We start from the raw sequence: 14,244 nt of genomic DNA, 5'->3' as shown, positions 1-14,244 counted from the left end.
TCTCCATCCCTCCCACTCCCCCACGCCCCCCAAAAAGGACAAAAGTTAAGTTTATTTTGGAAGAGTATAGTAAGTTTTAATATTTTTCTGACTTACTATTGAAATTTGAGTTTTATGGATATAGTTACTAAGTAGAAGAATTGATAATGACAATAAAATTTTGTATAGTAGTTCCCTCATTACTTTTAAAATTAGTGTAATGCAAAAAATAAGTTTTAGTTACCAATAGGGAGAATAACATTTAAACTTTTTTATGCTATCACTTCTTCTAATGATTACTATATTTTAGTGTTTAACATGCCCTTTTTATTAAAACACTGACAGTAACTTTTCAGAGAGATGCTAAAAGAGATACACTGAAATATTTTATCACATTACTAAAAAAAAAAGTGTTGGGAGTCAGGCGGTAGCGCAATGGGTTAAGCACAGGTGGTGCAAAGAACAAGGACTGGCTAAGGATGCTGCTTTCCCACCTGCACAGGAGTCTTTTCACAAGCGGTGAAGCAGGTCTGCAGGTGTCTTATCTTTCTCTTCCCTTCTCTGTCTTCCCCTGCTCTCTTCATTTCTCTCTGTCCTATCCAACGACGACGACATCAAGAACAACAACAATAATAACTACAACAATAAAAGACAAGGGCAATAAAAGGGGATAAATAAATATTAAAAAAAGTTTTTAAAGTGTCATTTATTCTCCGTGTTCAGAAAATGTATTATTTCCACTCTATATTTAGTGAGAAAGTAATTTTTACCTGTTTGTGAACACATTGCTTTTCTTAGTGGAAATCTGTGTTTTGTTTCTTTTCCCCCTTTAGGTTAATCAACCTAAATTTAATCAAAGGCGTATCAGCAGTGCCAAGTTCCTAGGAGAACTTTATAATTACCGAATGGTGGAGTCAGCTGTTATTTTTAGAACTCTCTATTCTTTTACTTCATTTGGTGTTAACCCTGATGGCTCTCCAAGTTCTCTGGATCCTCCTGAACACCTTTTCAGAATTAGACTTGTGTGCACTATTTTGGATACCTGTGGCCAGTACTTCGACAGAGGTTCCAGTAAACGAAAACTTGATTGCTTCCTTGTATATTTTCAGGTATATAAACTGGATGTACAGTCTGGCATCACTTAATGCATTATCTTCTAAAACTACTAGAAGAAATGTTGTAGCATTCATATGTTGTATATGTTCATAATTAGCTTAATTCTTACCAAGATGCTTTAAAGATTTAACAACATGATGAATTTTATAATAGAAATTTTCAAATGTAACTTTTATGCTTAATGATGACTGATCATTACTTTCATACTGTTTATCATTTAAAAAAATTTCTTTATCTTTTTTTATATTTATATATTGATTTTTATTTATAAAATGGAAACACTGACAAGACCATAGGATAAGAGGGGTACAATTCCCACCACCAGAACTCCATATCCCATCTCCTCCACTGATAACTTTCCTATTCTTTAACCTTCTGGGAATATGGATCCAGGGTCATTATGGGGTACAGAAGGTGGAAGGTCTGGCTTCTGTAATTGCTTCCCCGGGTAAGCGGGGCTCCAGGACACATTGGTGGGGTCGTTGGCCCAATGTTTATAAATGTAGTAAATGGGTTTCTTCTTTAATTTTTTTAAATTCTTTTTTCTTTTAAATTTTTTTATTTATCAGATACAGAGAAATTGAGAGAGGAAGAGAGGATTGAGGGAATGAGACAGAGAGAAATGTACAGCTTTCCTTCAACACTTGTGAAGCTTTTCCCCTGCAGGTGGGGACCTGGGGCTTAAACCTGGGCCCTTGTAAACCATAATGTGTGTGCTTAACCAGGTGCATCATTACTTGGCCCTGTGTGATTTTTTTTTTTTTTACATTTGATACCATTTCCCTTACTCATCTGTGGTATTTTCACCCAATAGTCTTTTTTTTTTTTTTTTTTTTTGACTAGAGCCATTGTGCCACTTCCCAGACCTCTAGTTTCCTATAGTTGTTTTTGTTTTTTTTCCTAAGATTTTATTTATTGATGAGAAGGATAGGAGGAGAGAGAAAGAACCAGACATTACTCTGGAACATGTGCTGCCAGGAATTGAACTCCAGACCTCATGCTTGAGAGTCCAATGCTTTATCCACTGCACCGTCTCCCAGACCACTCACCCAATAGTCTTGTTTATAAAAGTTCTTTTTTTGAGAAAAAAAAGAGTAAGTTTAGGGGGACCCCCCCAAACCAAGAGCATTGGTCAGCTGACTTAGCTTGGTGCTAGGAATTGAACCAGAGACTTCAGAATCTTGGGCATTAGGGTATTTAGCATAATAAACACTGTACTATCTCCCCAGCCTGGGAGAAGTATTTTTATTGGAGGATAAAATTTTTTTTTGTTCATTGGTAAGTTGAGGTGAGAGGTTATGTTTCCTCTATCATAATTTCAAAAACTTAAGATTTGAAAACAATTGTAATATAAATTAAATTCAGATACAAATAACAGAGATAGTTTCATAAGCTGATTTGTACCAGTAATATCATTCACTTCTATTTGATCACTATTTTAGTATTGACTTTATATTTATCTGTTGGTGAAGGAAATTTTAAACAGCTACTTGCAGTATGTAATATTCATCCACTTAGTGTGTATGGTCTTAAATTAGATCACTCTTGGGAGAAAGCAATTTGCCTTTCTTCTGCCATTATCAGTTGCTAGAGTACAGTTTGGGACTGAGGTTACAATTTAGAATATTGTAATTTTCTTTTCTTTTTTTTCTGGAGCACTGCTCAGCTCTGGCTTATGGTGGTGCAGGGGATTGAATCTAGGGCTTTGGAGCCTCAGGCATGAGCCTCTTCATAACCATTATGCTATCTACACTCTGCCCAGAATATTGGAATTTTCTTAATTGATGAGCACAAAATGGGGCCTTTGCAGATTTGAGAGTCAGATTTCCTATTGTATGTAAGAACTGTTCTATGTTGGAGAGTGTCTGTATTGGAAGCCAGAGTTTTGTTAAATTTCAGCTGTACCCTTCAGTGTCTGTAAAGTCTTTCAGAAGAGAGTCATTGTTTGCACTCACTCTGACATCACAGACTGAAAGAAAAAGAACCCCTTCAGAATTATCGCAGGACTAGGCAGTACACACCTGGTAGAGTACACATGTTACCACACACAAGTACATGGATTCAAGCTTCTGGTCCTCTCTTGCAGGGGGGAAACTTCATGAGTGGTGAAGCAGAATTGTGGGTCTTCTCTCTCTCTCTCTCTCTCTCTCTCTCTCTCTCTCTCTGTCTCCCCCCTCCCCTTCCACCTTGGTATTTTGTCTCTATCAAATAAATAAAAAAATATCTGAGAGCAACAAGATTTAAAATGCTTTCCACTTGATTAACCAGTAGGAGTTCACTTAATGAGTAGGAGGGAGAAGTGATTGAGGCCAGGAGATGAGCTCAGTATGTTTGTTCTGCCTAGAGTAGTGAAGGACAGTTAAGACTTGAAAGACCTGATAGAAAGAACCACTCAGATCACTGCCATTAAACTCTAATGTACATGCACAGCTGAAGATATTGTTAAAATGCAAGATTATTTATTTGGTTTCAGGTGGGGGTCTTAGACCTGCATTTTTTTTTTTTTTTTAAGATTTTATTTATTTGTTCATGAAGATAGAAGGAGAGAGGGAGAAAGAACCAGGCATCAGTCTGGTACATGTACTGCCAGGGATTAAATTCAGGACCTCATGCTTGAGAATCCAATGCTTTATTCACTGTGCAACCTCCCAGACCACGACCTGCATTTCTAATAAGCTCACACACTGGGAGAATCAAGACCCTAGAATAAATTGGAGAGGAAGTCCAAAACACCTAGAGAAATACTTGCTCATGGACAAGTTTTTGGGCATAGGACCAGCATGGTAGTTCACCTGGAAGGGTGCCTGTTTGCCATGTACTGAGGTTTGAGCCCAGTCCCCCCTGTATGGAGGTCAGGTTTGGTGCTGTGATGTCTTCCTTTCTCTTTCTGTCTCTCTTTCTCTTTCTGAAAAAGAGACCTGCAGCAATGAGTAATCATACTTGACCAGTGCTATCTAATCAACATAAGCTTTTAAACTATAAGTACAAAGAATGAAGGAAGCATAGTAGGATAAAAGAGAAAATGCCTAAACAGTGCCATATACACAGTAGATGTTCAATAAATGCTTGTTGACTATAGATTATATCCTCGGATGTTTTAATTGATCATTTTAAGAAAAGTAGCATAGAGAAAGTAATGAAAGATTATCAAAACTTGGAGTCTGCTCATTTTTATAAAGTTAGGAATTGTAAAACCCAGAGGGTTTGGAAGTTTGGTTTTTGCCTTGTTTTAGTGCTTGAAGGATTATTGGTATGACTCATAATATTTCCTGCTTTAAAAAGTTGTAATAGTTATAGCTAAAACATTTAAATTAAAAATCAAATGACTTAGTTGTATAGATGCAGAGCAGTAATTCGAACAGGATCATTGCTGTTGGCTATTGATAAAAATGCTAGGTGTCTTGTTCTCCTTTTTAAAGGTTAGTCATAACTAGGCAATGATCACAGTAAAGATTATTACTTTTAAACATCATGTTATTAATTTCTTATAGCTAAATTTATTTTTCATTTGTTGTCAGCGTTATGTTTGGTGGAAGAAAAGTTTGGAGGTTTGGACAAAAGACCATCCATTTCCTATTGACATAGATTACATGATCAGTGATACACTAGAACTGCTAAGACCAAAGATCAAACTCTGTAATTCTCTGGAAGAATCCATCAGGCAGGTACACGACTTGGAACAAGAATTCTTAATAAAACTAGGTAAGCAACTAACTACAGAGAGAAATGAAGGTGTTGTCTGGCAGATTGTTGCTAGAACTTTTGATTTCTAATGTTATCAGTCAGAACTTATTTTTGCATACTTTTTATTTTCATTGTTTAGTATTATATTATAGTGTTAGGTACATCCTGGGGAACAGACTCTTAAAATTGAGGAAAACAATCACATAGGACTTGAATCAAATAGATAGTGGTAGAAAACAGATCCTGTCAGCTCCACTTTAATTTTTTAGTTGTTAATGTAAATTCTACTTTGATTAAACTATGTTTCACATATACAGTATATACTGTCAATGAGAATTATTTCCTGAGATAGGAGTCTGCAATGTATAGGAGAGTGCTTGTCTAGAACTTTGCTACAGAATTTCAGACCTTATTCTCTAGGAGAATTTCCTCTGTCCCTAAAGACTAGAGAAAAAATAAAACCAGAGGAATCTATTTGCTTTCTCAATATTTTCCTGGGATTGTTCTGGGAGAAAAGTTAACTCTTGAACAGCTCCTTGTAAGAGACTGTAAGAGCTAGCTTTGTGGTCGAAAATGACCGGTACAAGATAATCAGTTTGGCTTGCATGTTGACAGTTTTTAACTTGTTTTATTGAAATCTTCCCAGAACAGTGGCAAGTTTTCATACTATTAAGTTAGTATTCTATATACCATGCTAGCTCTTTGTACCCACATGTCTGTCATTACGAGATCCTTACTTCTACCACCTTGACTCATGCTGTCTGTTTCTACATTGCTTACTGAAGAACTACTTTACACAGCAAATGCACTGATGATATTTCTCTCTCTTAAAACTTAAACAATTATATGTAACATATTAATAAGATTTCTTTCTCTAATATTAAATTCTCTTTGAAAAGTATGGTTGTTTTCTAGTTGAGTATAATTTTTAAAAAACTTAAAAAAATATTTATTTCTTTTTGTTGCCCTTATTGTTTTATTGTTGTAGTTATTATTGTCGTTGTTATTGATGTCCTCGTTGTTGTATAGGATAGAGAGAAATGGAGAGAGGAGGGGAAGACAGAGGGGGAGAGAAAGATAGACACCTGCAGACCTGCTTCACCGCCTGTGAAGCGACTCCCCTGCAGGCGGGGAGCCGGGGGCTCAAACCAAGATCCTTATGCTGGTCCTTGAGCTTTGCACCACGTGCACTTAACCTGCTGCGCTACCGCCCAACTACCTGAGTATTATTTTTTAAAGGTGCTGATTATGTACTATTTTTCCTACTCAACCATAAACGGAGGTGGACTTTGTTCCAAGCTACCTTTTTTCCTTTCCAGATTACTAATTGTATAAAATGTGCATCTCAAGCAAGGGAACTTGTTTTTTATTTTTCTTAATTCCTATGTTTTAAAATAATTCTTAGCCTTTTTTACCCAATTCCTTTACTATTGGTACTTTGTACAGCACACATGAAGAAATACTAGCTTGACCTCAAATTTTGTAGCATTATATCTTATTTATAAACAGAAAGTGAAATTAAAGGGCTCCATGCTTTATATGAGGGTTCTTTCTTTGTTTAGAAAATAGGAAGATGGGGGAAGAAGAGGAAAGGGGGAGGAAGAAAAAAAAAAGAAAAGAAAATAGTAAGATAAAAAAAAAATAGTTCAGTGGTGGATAGGGCTGTACTGCAGCAGCTTAAGCACGTATGGCGCAAAGCACAAGGACTGACCCCCTTTTGAGCCCCTGGCTCCCCACCTGCAGGGGGGTCATTTCACAGCCAGTGAAGCGGGTCTGCAGGTGTCTATTTTTCTCCCTCTCTGTCTTCCCCTCCTCTCTCAATTTATCTCTGTCCTATCCAACAACAGCAATGACGACAATAATAACAACAACAAGAGCAACAAAAATGGGAAAAATGGCTTCCAGAAGCAGTGGATTCACAGTGTAGGCACCGAGCCCCAGCAATTACCCTGGAATTAAAAGAAGAAAAAAAAAATAGTTTAATGTTTTCAAATGAAGCTATGAAGATAGTGGCAGTTTTGTCAGTACTTCTATCATCTTTTTTTTTTCTTAAGTAGCAAGAAGTGGAATGTGTGAATAGATCTATATTAAATCAATTTCTCTTTAAAAATTTGCTTATTAAGGAGGAAATGAGGGGAAAGGGAGAGAATACCAGAGCATTACTCTGGAACATGTCAGTACAGGACCCAAACTCAAGATCCCGTGCTTGAGCATCCAGCACTGTCTGCTGTTCCTCCTCGTTGGCCCCTAAATCTGTTTATTTTGCTAAACCATAAGACGGTATCTTCTGTCATTATTATTATTATTATTATAATCCAGGGTTATTGCTGGCACTCGATGTCACTCGAATCCACCACTATTGGTGGCCATCCCCCACCCCCTTTTTTTCTGCTTTATTTGTTTGGACAGAAGGAAATAAGGGGATAGGGAAAGAGAGAGAAAGACACCTATTGACCTGTGTCACTGCTCATGAAGCATCCCCCTACTCCCCACAGGTGGGGAATTGAGGTTTCATACTTGGATCAATGCACATGATAATGTGTGCAGTCAACCAGGTGCACCACCGCCTAGCCCCCCCCCCCCCCTTTTTAAAAATTTTCTAGGACTTTCAAGTTTATCATCATTTTATTTACTTTTTTGCAGAACCAAGGCCTTATACATATGCGGTTTCACTATTTCTGGACTGAGATTTTCATTAAGAGAGAGACGCCACAGTACCAGAGCTTTGCCCAAAACTTAGCAAGACCAGTGCCTTACACAAAGAACTCTCTCTAGCCCTATTAGCAACCCATTTTAGTTTTACAGCTATCTAATGCTAACATAGTACTTAATTGGAAGAGACAAAAACTATCCCCATATATGTTTAAAAAATATTTTTATTTATGGCAGAAATAGTAAGAAAGCAAAACAGAAAAGCATCTGTGTTTCATATACAAGGATAATCATGTACTAACATTTTCATATATGTTCTTTCATGTTTTCCATGTTTGCAATTTTATAACTGAGTCTCCCTCTCTCCTGTATTTTATAGGACTTTTTCTTGACATAAAATATTTTGTGGAGGGAGTCGGGCTGTAGCGCAGCGGGTTAAGCGCAGGTGGCGCAAAACACAAGGACCGGCATAAGGATCCCGGTTCGAACCCCGGCTCCCCACCTGCAGGGGAGTCGCTTCACAGGCGGTGAAGCAGGTCTGCAGGTGTCTATCTTTCTCTCCTCCTCTCTGTCTTCCCCTCCTCTCTCCATTTCTCTCTGTCCTATCCAACAACGACAACAACAATAATAACTACAACAATAAAACAACAAGGGCAACAAAAGGGAATAAATAAATAAATATGAAAAAAAAAAATTTTGTGGAAGGACCAGAATATCATGTTGGCATATGCAATGCCTGGTATCAAACTTGGAACTTCATGCTTGCAAGTTCAGTTTAGCTCTGGCCACTATAAACCTCATAAGACACTTTAAATATTTTTTTAAATTTTTTTAAAAATATTTTTATTATCTATATTTATTTATTGGATAGAGACAGCCGGAAATTGAGAAGAGGGGTAGATAAAGAGGGAGAGAGGAAAAAAAAAAACACCTGCAGCACTGCTTTACCACTCATTAAGCTTGCCCTCTGCAGGTGGGGACCAGGGACTTGAACCTGGGTCCCTGTACATTGTGATGTGTGCACTTAATCAGGTGTGCCAACACCCAGCCCCCACTTTAAATATATATATATTTTTTAAATTATTATCTTTATCTTATTTACTGGATAGAGACAGCCAGAAATGGAGAGGGAAGGGGGTGATAGGGAGAGACCAAGAGACACCTGCAACACTGCTTCACTACTTGCAAAGCATTCCCCCTGCAGGTGGGGACTGGGGGCTTGAACCTGGGCCCTTGTGCACTGTAACATGTGTGTTCAACCACGTGTGCCACCACCCAATCCCCACTTTAAATATATTTTTTTTTAATTTTTTTATATTTATTTATTTATTCCCTTTTATTGCCCTTGTTGTTTTATTGTTGTAGTTATTATTGATGTCACTATTGTTGGATAGGACAGAGAGAAATGGAGAAAGGAGGGGAAGACAGAGAGAAGGAGATAAAGGAGAGACACCTGCAGACCTACTTCACCGCCTGTGAAGGGACTCCCCTGCATGTGGGGAGCCAGGGCCTCGAACCCAGATCCTTACGCCGGTCCTTGGGCTTTTGCGCCACCTGCGCTTAACCCGCTGTGCTACCGCCCAACTCCTTAAATATTTTTAAGTGATGATATTTTTATATGGATGTGCCCCATAACTATTTTTGTCCGGTGGCGCATCGAAATCACCATAAATAGCATTCTTGTATTAGTTTTGTGTCTATCTTGGTTTTCCAGGTCATGTAGAATTACTAGCTAAACCATTCTTTTTAATTTAAGAACCAAACCTTATTGGTAATAGACCAAATAATTTAATTCTGGTTTGGGAGGTCTAGACATTGTTTTAGTTTAAAGAACAAAACTGAAGGAAATAAAGTTTTAAAATAAGCTATATGAATAAGTTATAGTACAGAAACATGTATTCCACACATTACAAATAAAATCAAGACTGGGATTTTTATGTGTGAGGCTCTGGATTCAAGCCATGGCACCTCATGGGAGTACTATGGGTAATAGCACTTTAAGGATGGAGGAGCAGTACTGAGGTGTCTCTCCACCCCTTCACTTTACCCTTCCTCCCCACCAAAGAAAGAGAGAGAATTGTGCCCAGGAGACTGTTGAAGATATTGCACATGCACAGGTCCTGAGTTCATTCCTTGTCATCAGACAAGACTAAAAAACTAGAAATTAGGCCCAATAAGTAAAAAGAAATTTAGTGTATCTTGGAATCGTAAAAATAGGGTAGGAGCAGCAATTGAGCACTTGAAGGATAGTGATCTGCCTGTTTCATAACTTATTATTATGTTTTAGATATTTTTTATTAGTGAGAGAGAGAGAGAGAGAATGAGACAAAGAGCCAGAGCATCACTCTGGTACATGGCTCCTGGAGACTGAACTTGGGGCCTCATGCTCGAGAGTCTAATGCATCCATCCACTGTACCATTTCCCAGACTATACTTTCAAAACTTTTATACACTGGAAATAAAATTAAAGTAAAAACAGTTTCCATGTTGGGAGTTGGGCGGTAGCACAGTGGGATAAGCACACCAACGCGAAGTGCAAGGACCGGCAGAAGGATCCTGGTTCCAGCCCCAGGCTCCCCACCTGCAGGGGAGTCGCTTCACAGGCAGTGAAGCAGGTCTGAAGGTGTCTCTTTTCTCTCCCCCTCTCTGTCTTCCCCTCCTCTCTCCATTTCTCTCTGTCCTATCCAACAACGATGATATCAATAACAGCAACAATAATAACTACAATAAAACAATAAGGACAATAAAAGTGGATATAAATATTTTTTTAAAGTTTCCATTCACATTATTGCTTACAAAGAGCACAGGCAAATTTATAGGAAAATAGAATACTCAGTAGATAAATGAACATGACATAAACAAATGAGGAGCGGAAGGGAAGAGTTGGTGGTTTTCTTGAGCACTGTCTGTTAGCCAGAATGATAAAAAAATGTAGTGTTACTCCTGCTAAATGGCTTAAAGGACCATATCAAAGCTGTAGGTTCACCTGTCAAGTTAGATTTTTCAAAGACTGCTCTTTTTAGCATAATAAGTACAAAGGGGGAAGGATATAGTAAGCAGAGAAATAGATTAAAATAGTCTGAAATAAAGTATTACAATTATTGCTGTGTGTTATCATCAGAGAACCCATGACAGCAGACTGTTCATTTCTAGCTCATAAGATTTGGTACTAGTTTCCTAGTACAGTGAATTCTGACACATTTTAGATTGACAGTGTCCTAAGGACTCAACTGGATAGGGTTTACAATTTTGCAAATGCAAAATATAACACTCATAAATTGTTTTGGGAACTAACTTGCAATGCAAATAAAATGTGTTAGAAATAGTATATATTTTCCTTACAAATTAGAAAAATGACTATCAAAACAAAGCTATGTATACGTTAGCTATGTATACCTTCCCATGATATTCATTTTAAGTCACTATAGTAGATACAATATTTCATCAGAGTTTATACTCAAGTGAAAAAATACTGTGGTATTTTTTATTAAGTATACTTATATTTATGGTCCTGACTTCACATTTTCTATCTTGATAATTTAAATAACAGTGCAGGGGCTGGGTGGTGGTGCATGTGTTACAATGCACAGGGACCTAAGTGGTGAAGCAGTGCTACAGGTGTCTCTATCTTCACCTTCCTTCTCTATTTCTGTCTCTATCCAATAAATAATTAAAATATAAATCAGTCAGTAAAATATTTTAAAAATAACATTACAATACTTTGCTTTTTTTTTTCTTCTAAGTATATATTTATTCATGATAAAGGAGAGAGAGAGAGAAAGAACCAGGCATCACTCTGGTTCATGTGCTGCTAGAGATTGAACTCAGAACCTCATGATTGAGAATCCAATGCTTTGTCCACTAAGCCATCTCTCAGACAACCAGTTTTGCTTTTAAAGGTTCTATAATAGATACTTATTTGTGGATGTATAAGTATATAGCTATGAAGACTAATAACTAGAGAATTTTATTTTTATGGTTGGGTCTTTGTGCTTGCATGGTTCCGCCACTCCTGGTGGAGATTTTTTTCTTTTCCACATAGAGTAAGAGACAGCAAGAAAAAGAAAAAAAAAGAATGAGGAGAGATGTCACCACAGCACTGCCCTGCTTGTGATACATCTTCCAGTCCTTAGGAAATATTTATTAGAATTTCACTTCTAGATCCCACTTTTTTCCCTTGGTATTATTATTTATATTTTGTTTAGTTTTTTTTGCTCCAGGGTTATTGCTGGGGCTTGGTGCCTGCACTACAAATCCACTGCCCCTGGAGGCTATTTTTTTTCCCTTTTTTTGCCCTTTTTGTGTTTGTTTTTGCCTCCAGGGTTATGCCCTTGTTGTTTTATCGTTGTGATTATTATTATCATTGTTAATGATGTCATTGTTGTTGGATAGGACAGAGAAATCAAGAGAGGAGGGGAAGAAATTGAGGGGGAGAGAAAGACACCTGCAGACCTGCTTCACCACTTGTGAAGTGACCCCCTTGAAGATGGGGAGCCAGGGGCTTGAACCAGGATCCTTGTGCTGGTCTTTGCATTTCGTGCCATGTGCACTTAACCCACTGCATTACCGACTAATCCCCTACTATTTTTTTAAATGAATTTTTCTGAGAAGTGTAAGGATAGTTCGCTGGGTAGGGCAAAATGCTTTGCCATGTGTGTAACCCTGATTTGAACCCCAACACTATATGGGAAATACTATGACATCAAAGGAAGTTATGATGCTGTGGTGTCTATGGGGGTGTGGGGAGTGGCCTGGAGTGTTGAAATTGTACATACCTAAGGCTTCACAAAAACTAGGAAAAAAGTTGTTTTTTTTCTGAGCCTTGTACATCTCCTAGTCTTTATTCTTTAACTTCAGAATTTGAACAGTTTTCTGTACTTCTGTAGTTTTGTTGGTTCTTAACTCCTTAGACTTAAGAAATTGTAGTTTTTTCTTTTTATTTGGTTGTTGTTAAACTCTCTGGGCTTTAGTTTTCTTCAGAATTAAAGACTTAAAATCATATTAACACTGATACTTCTGTAATAATGTAAAATTTTATAAACAAACAAGTATTTACTAAACGCCTACTGTGTATTTACCAACATATGGCCTCTTAAGTCTTGAACATATTATTATAGCTTCCTTATCCCTGAGGATTTTATAAGCTAATAGCACATTTGTGAAATCAGAAAAATAATGCATATCTTGCCATTAAATGCAAAGTGCTATGATAGATTCCCCATGTGCATTAAAAACAAATGGGAGGTAGGTAGGTAAAAGCAATTTGTAGCCTAGGAGTTACTCCTGAGGGGGAGAATGCTATATCTGAAGGAGGAACTGAAGCTCTGTGTGACATAGCTGCTATGTGTGCACAAGAATGCTCTTTGCCTCCTTGCAGTCTTGATTTTCAGACATTCAGATTGCTAGCCAGATTTCTCAATGAAAGAAGTGATTCTATATCTGTTGAGTTTTTAGAGGTTCTTGAATAGCATTTGATAAAAAATGTAACCAAGTTTGCATCTTCTGTAACTTACACTTGCTCCTCATCTGAGACAGATAAACAGAAAAAGGATAACCTACCTCCACACAAATATTTTCACTTTGCTGGTAGTTAAGAAATGATATGGTGCTCCTTTGTTGAAAAGTTTGTTTAGTTTTAAAATGTTTCAAACTTTTAATTTTAAGTTATACTCTAATTTTAATAGTCCTCTAAGAAAATGGGCGTTGAACTGTCCTATGTAAAACATACTTTTAAATGAGTGATGTAATATTGAAAACTTACCTTGATTTTTTTCCTTTTCTTTCAAGGTCTGGTAAATGACAAAGATTCAAAAGACTCTGTTACAGAAGGAGAAAATCTTGAAGAGGATGAAGAAGAAGAAGAAAGAGGTGCTGAAACAGAAGAACAATCTGGAAATGAAAGTGAAGTAAATGAACCAGAAGAAGAGGTGATGACTTTTATTTATAGAAAATAGGTACATTTGTGCAAGAGTATTTTGATTATGAGTCAAGATTTTCTTTAATGTATGAAAGGAGATCTTTCCCTTAGTTTTATTATAATAAATACATGATAATATATATTGTTTAGTAAACGTAATGAGTAGTATCTTTTCTCATAAACCACTGAATCAATTAATTTTTTTAGTAAGAAAATACTTATAAGATTAAAATTTTAGGGAGTCGGGCGGTAGCACAGCCAGTTAAGCGCAAGGACCAGCATAAGGATCCCGGTTGGAGCCCCCGGCTCCCCACCTGCAGGGGAGTTGCTTCACAGGTGGTGAAGCAGGTCTCCAGGTGTCTCTCTCTCCTCATATCTGCCTTCCCCTCCTCTCTCCATTTCTCTCTGTCATATCCAATGACGACATCATCAACAACAATAACTACAACAATAAAAAAAACAAGGGCAACAAAAGGCTATAAATAAATATATTTTTTAAAAGATTAAAATTTTAACCAAGACTTTTATGTAAGATTTCTAGAGTCACAGCAGAATTGAAAGACAGATAGGATCAGGCAGTAGCGCAGTGGGTTAAACGCAGGTGGCGTGAAGCACAAGGACCAGCCTAAGGATCCCGGTTCGAGCCCTGGCTCCTCACCTGCAGGGGGTTTCTTCACAAGCAGTGAGGCAGGTCTGCAGGTGTCTTATCTTTCTCTCCCCCTCTCTTTCTTCCCCTCCTCTCTCGATTTCTCTCTGTCCTATCCAGCAACATCGGTGTAACAATAACAATAACAAAAACAACAAGGGCAACAAAATGGGGAAAAATGGCCTCCAGGAACAGTGGATTTGTAGTGTAATGCAGGCATTGAGCCCCAACAATAACCCTGGAAGCAAAA

The 14,244-nt window shown here is 37.5% G+C and overlaps 1 protein-coding gene across 2 annotated transcripts in view; it reads left to right on the top strand.

Moving 5' to 3' along the window:
- Nucleotides 1–14,244, top strand: part of UPF2 (UPF2 regulator of nonsense mediated mRNA decay) — a 202,412-nt gene that overhangs the window by 66,748 nt on the left and 121,420 nt on the right. For both annotated transcript variants that reach the window (XR_009550246.1, XM_007524619.2), the window contains exons 14-16: nucleotides 813–1,088; nucleotides 4,614–4,797; nucleotides 13,219–13,358. Coding sequence is in view for 1 of the 2 variants with exons in the window: in XM_007524619.2 (XP_007524681.1) it covers nucleotides 813–1,088; nucleotides 4,614–4,797; nucleotides 13,219–13,358 (600 nt within the window). In the remaining variant the exon portion in view is untranslated. The remainder of the gene's footprint in view (nucleotides 1–812; nucleotides 1,089–4,613; nucleotides 4,798–13,218; nucleotides 13,359–14,244) is intronic.

This window comes from Erinaceus europaeus, chromosome 6, assembly GCF_950295315.1.
Source record: "Erinaceus europaeus chromosome 6, mEriEur2.1, whole genome shotgun sequence".
Classification (NCBI taxonomy): domain Eukaryota; kingdom Metazoa; phylum Chordata; class Mammalia; order Eulipotyphla; family Erinaceidae; genus Erinaceus; species Erinaceus europaeus.
This window is presented reverse-complemented; position numbering and strand designations above follow the sequence as displayed.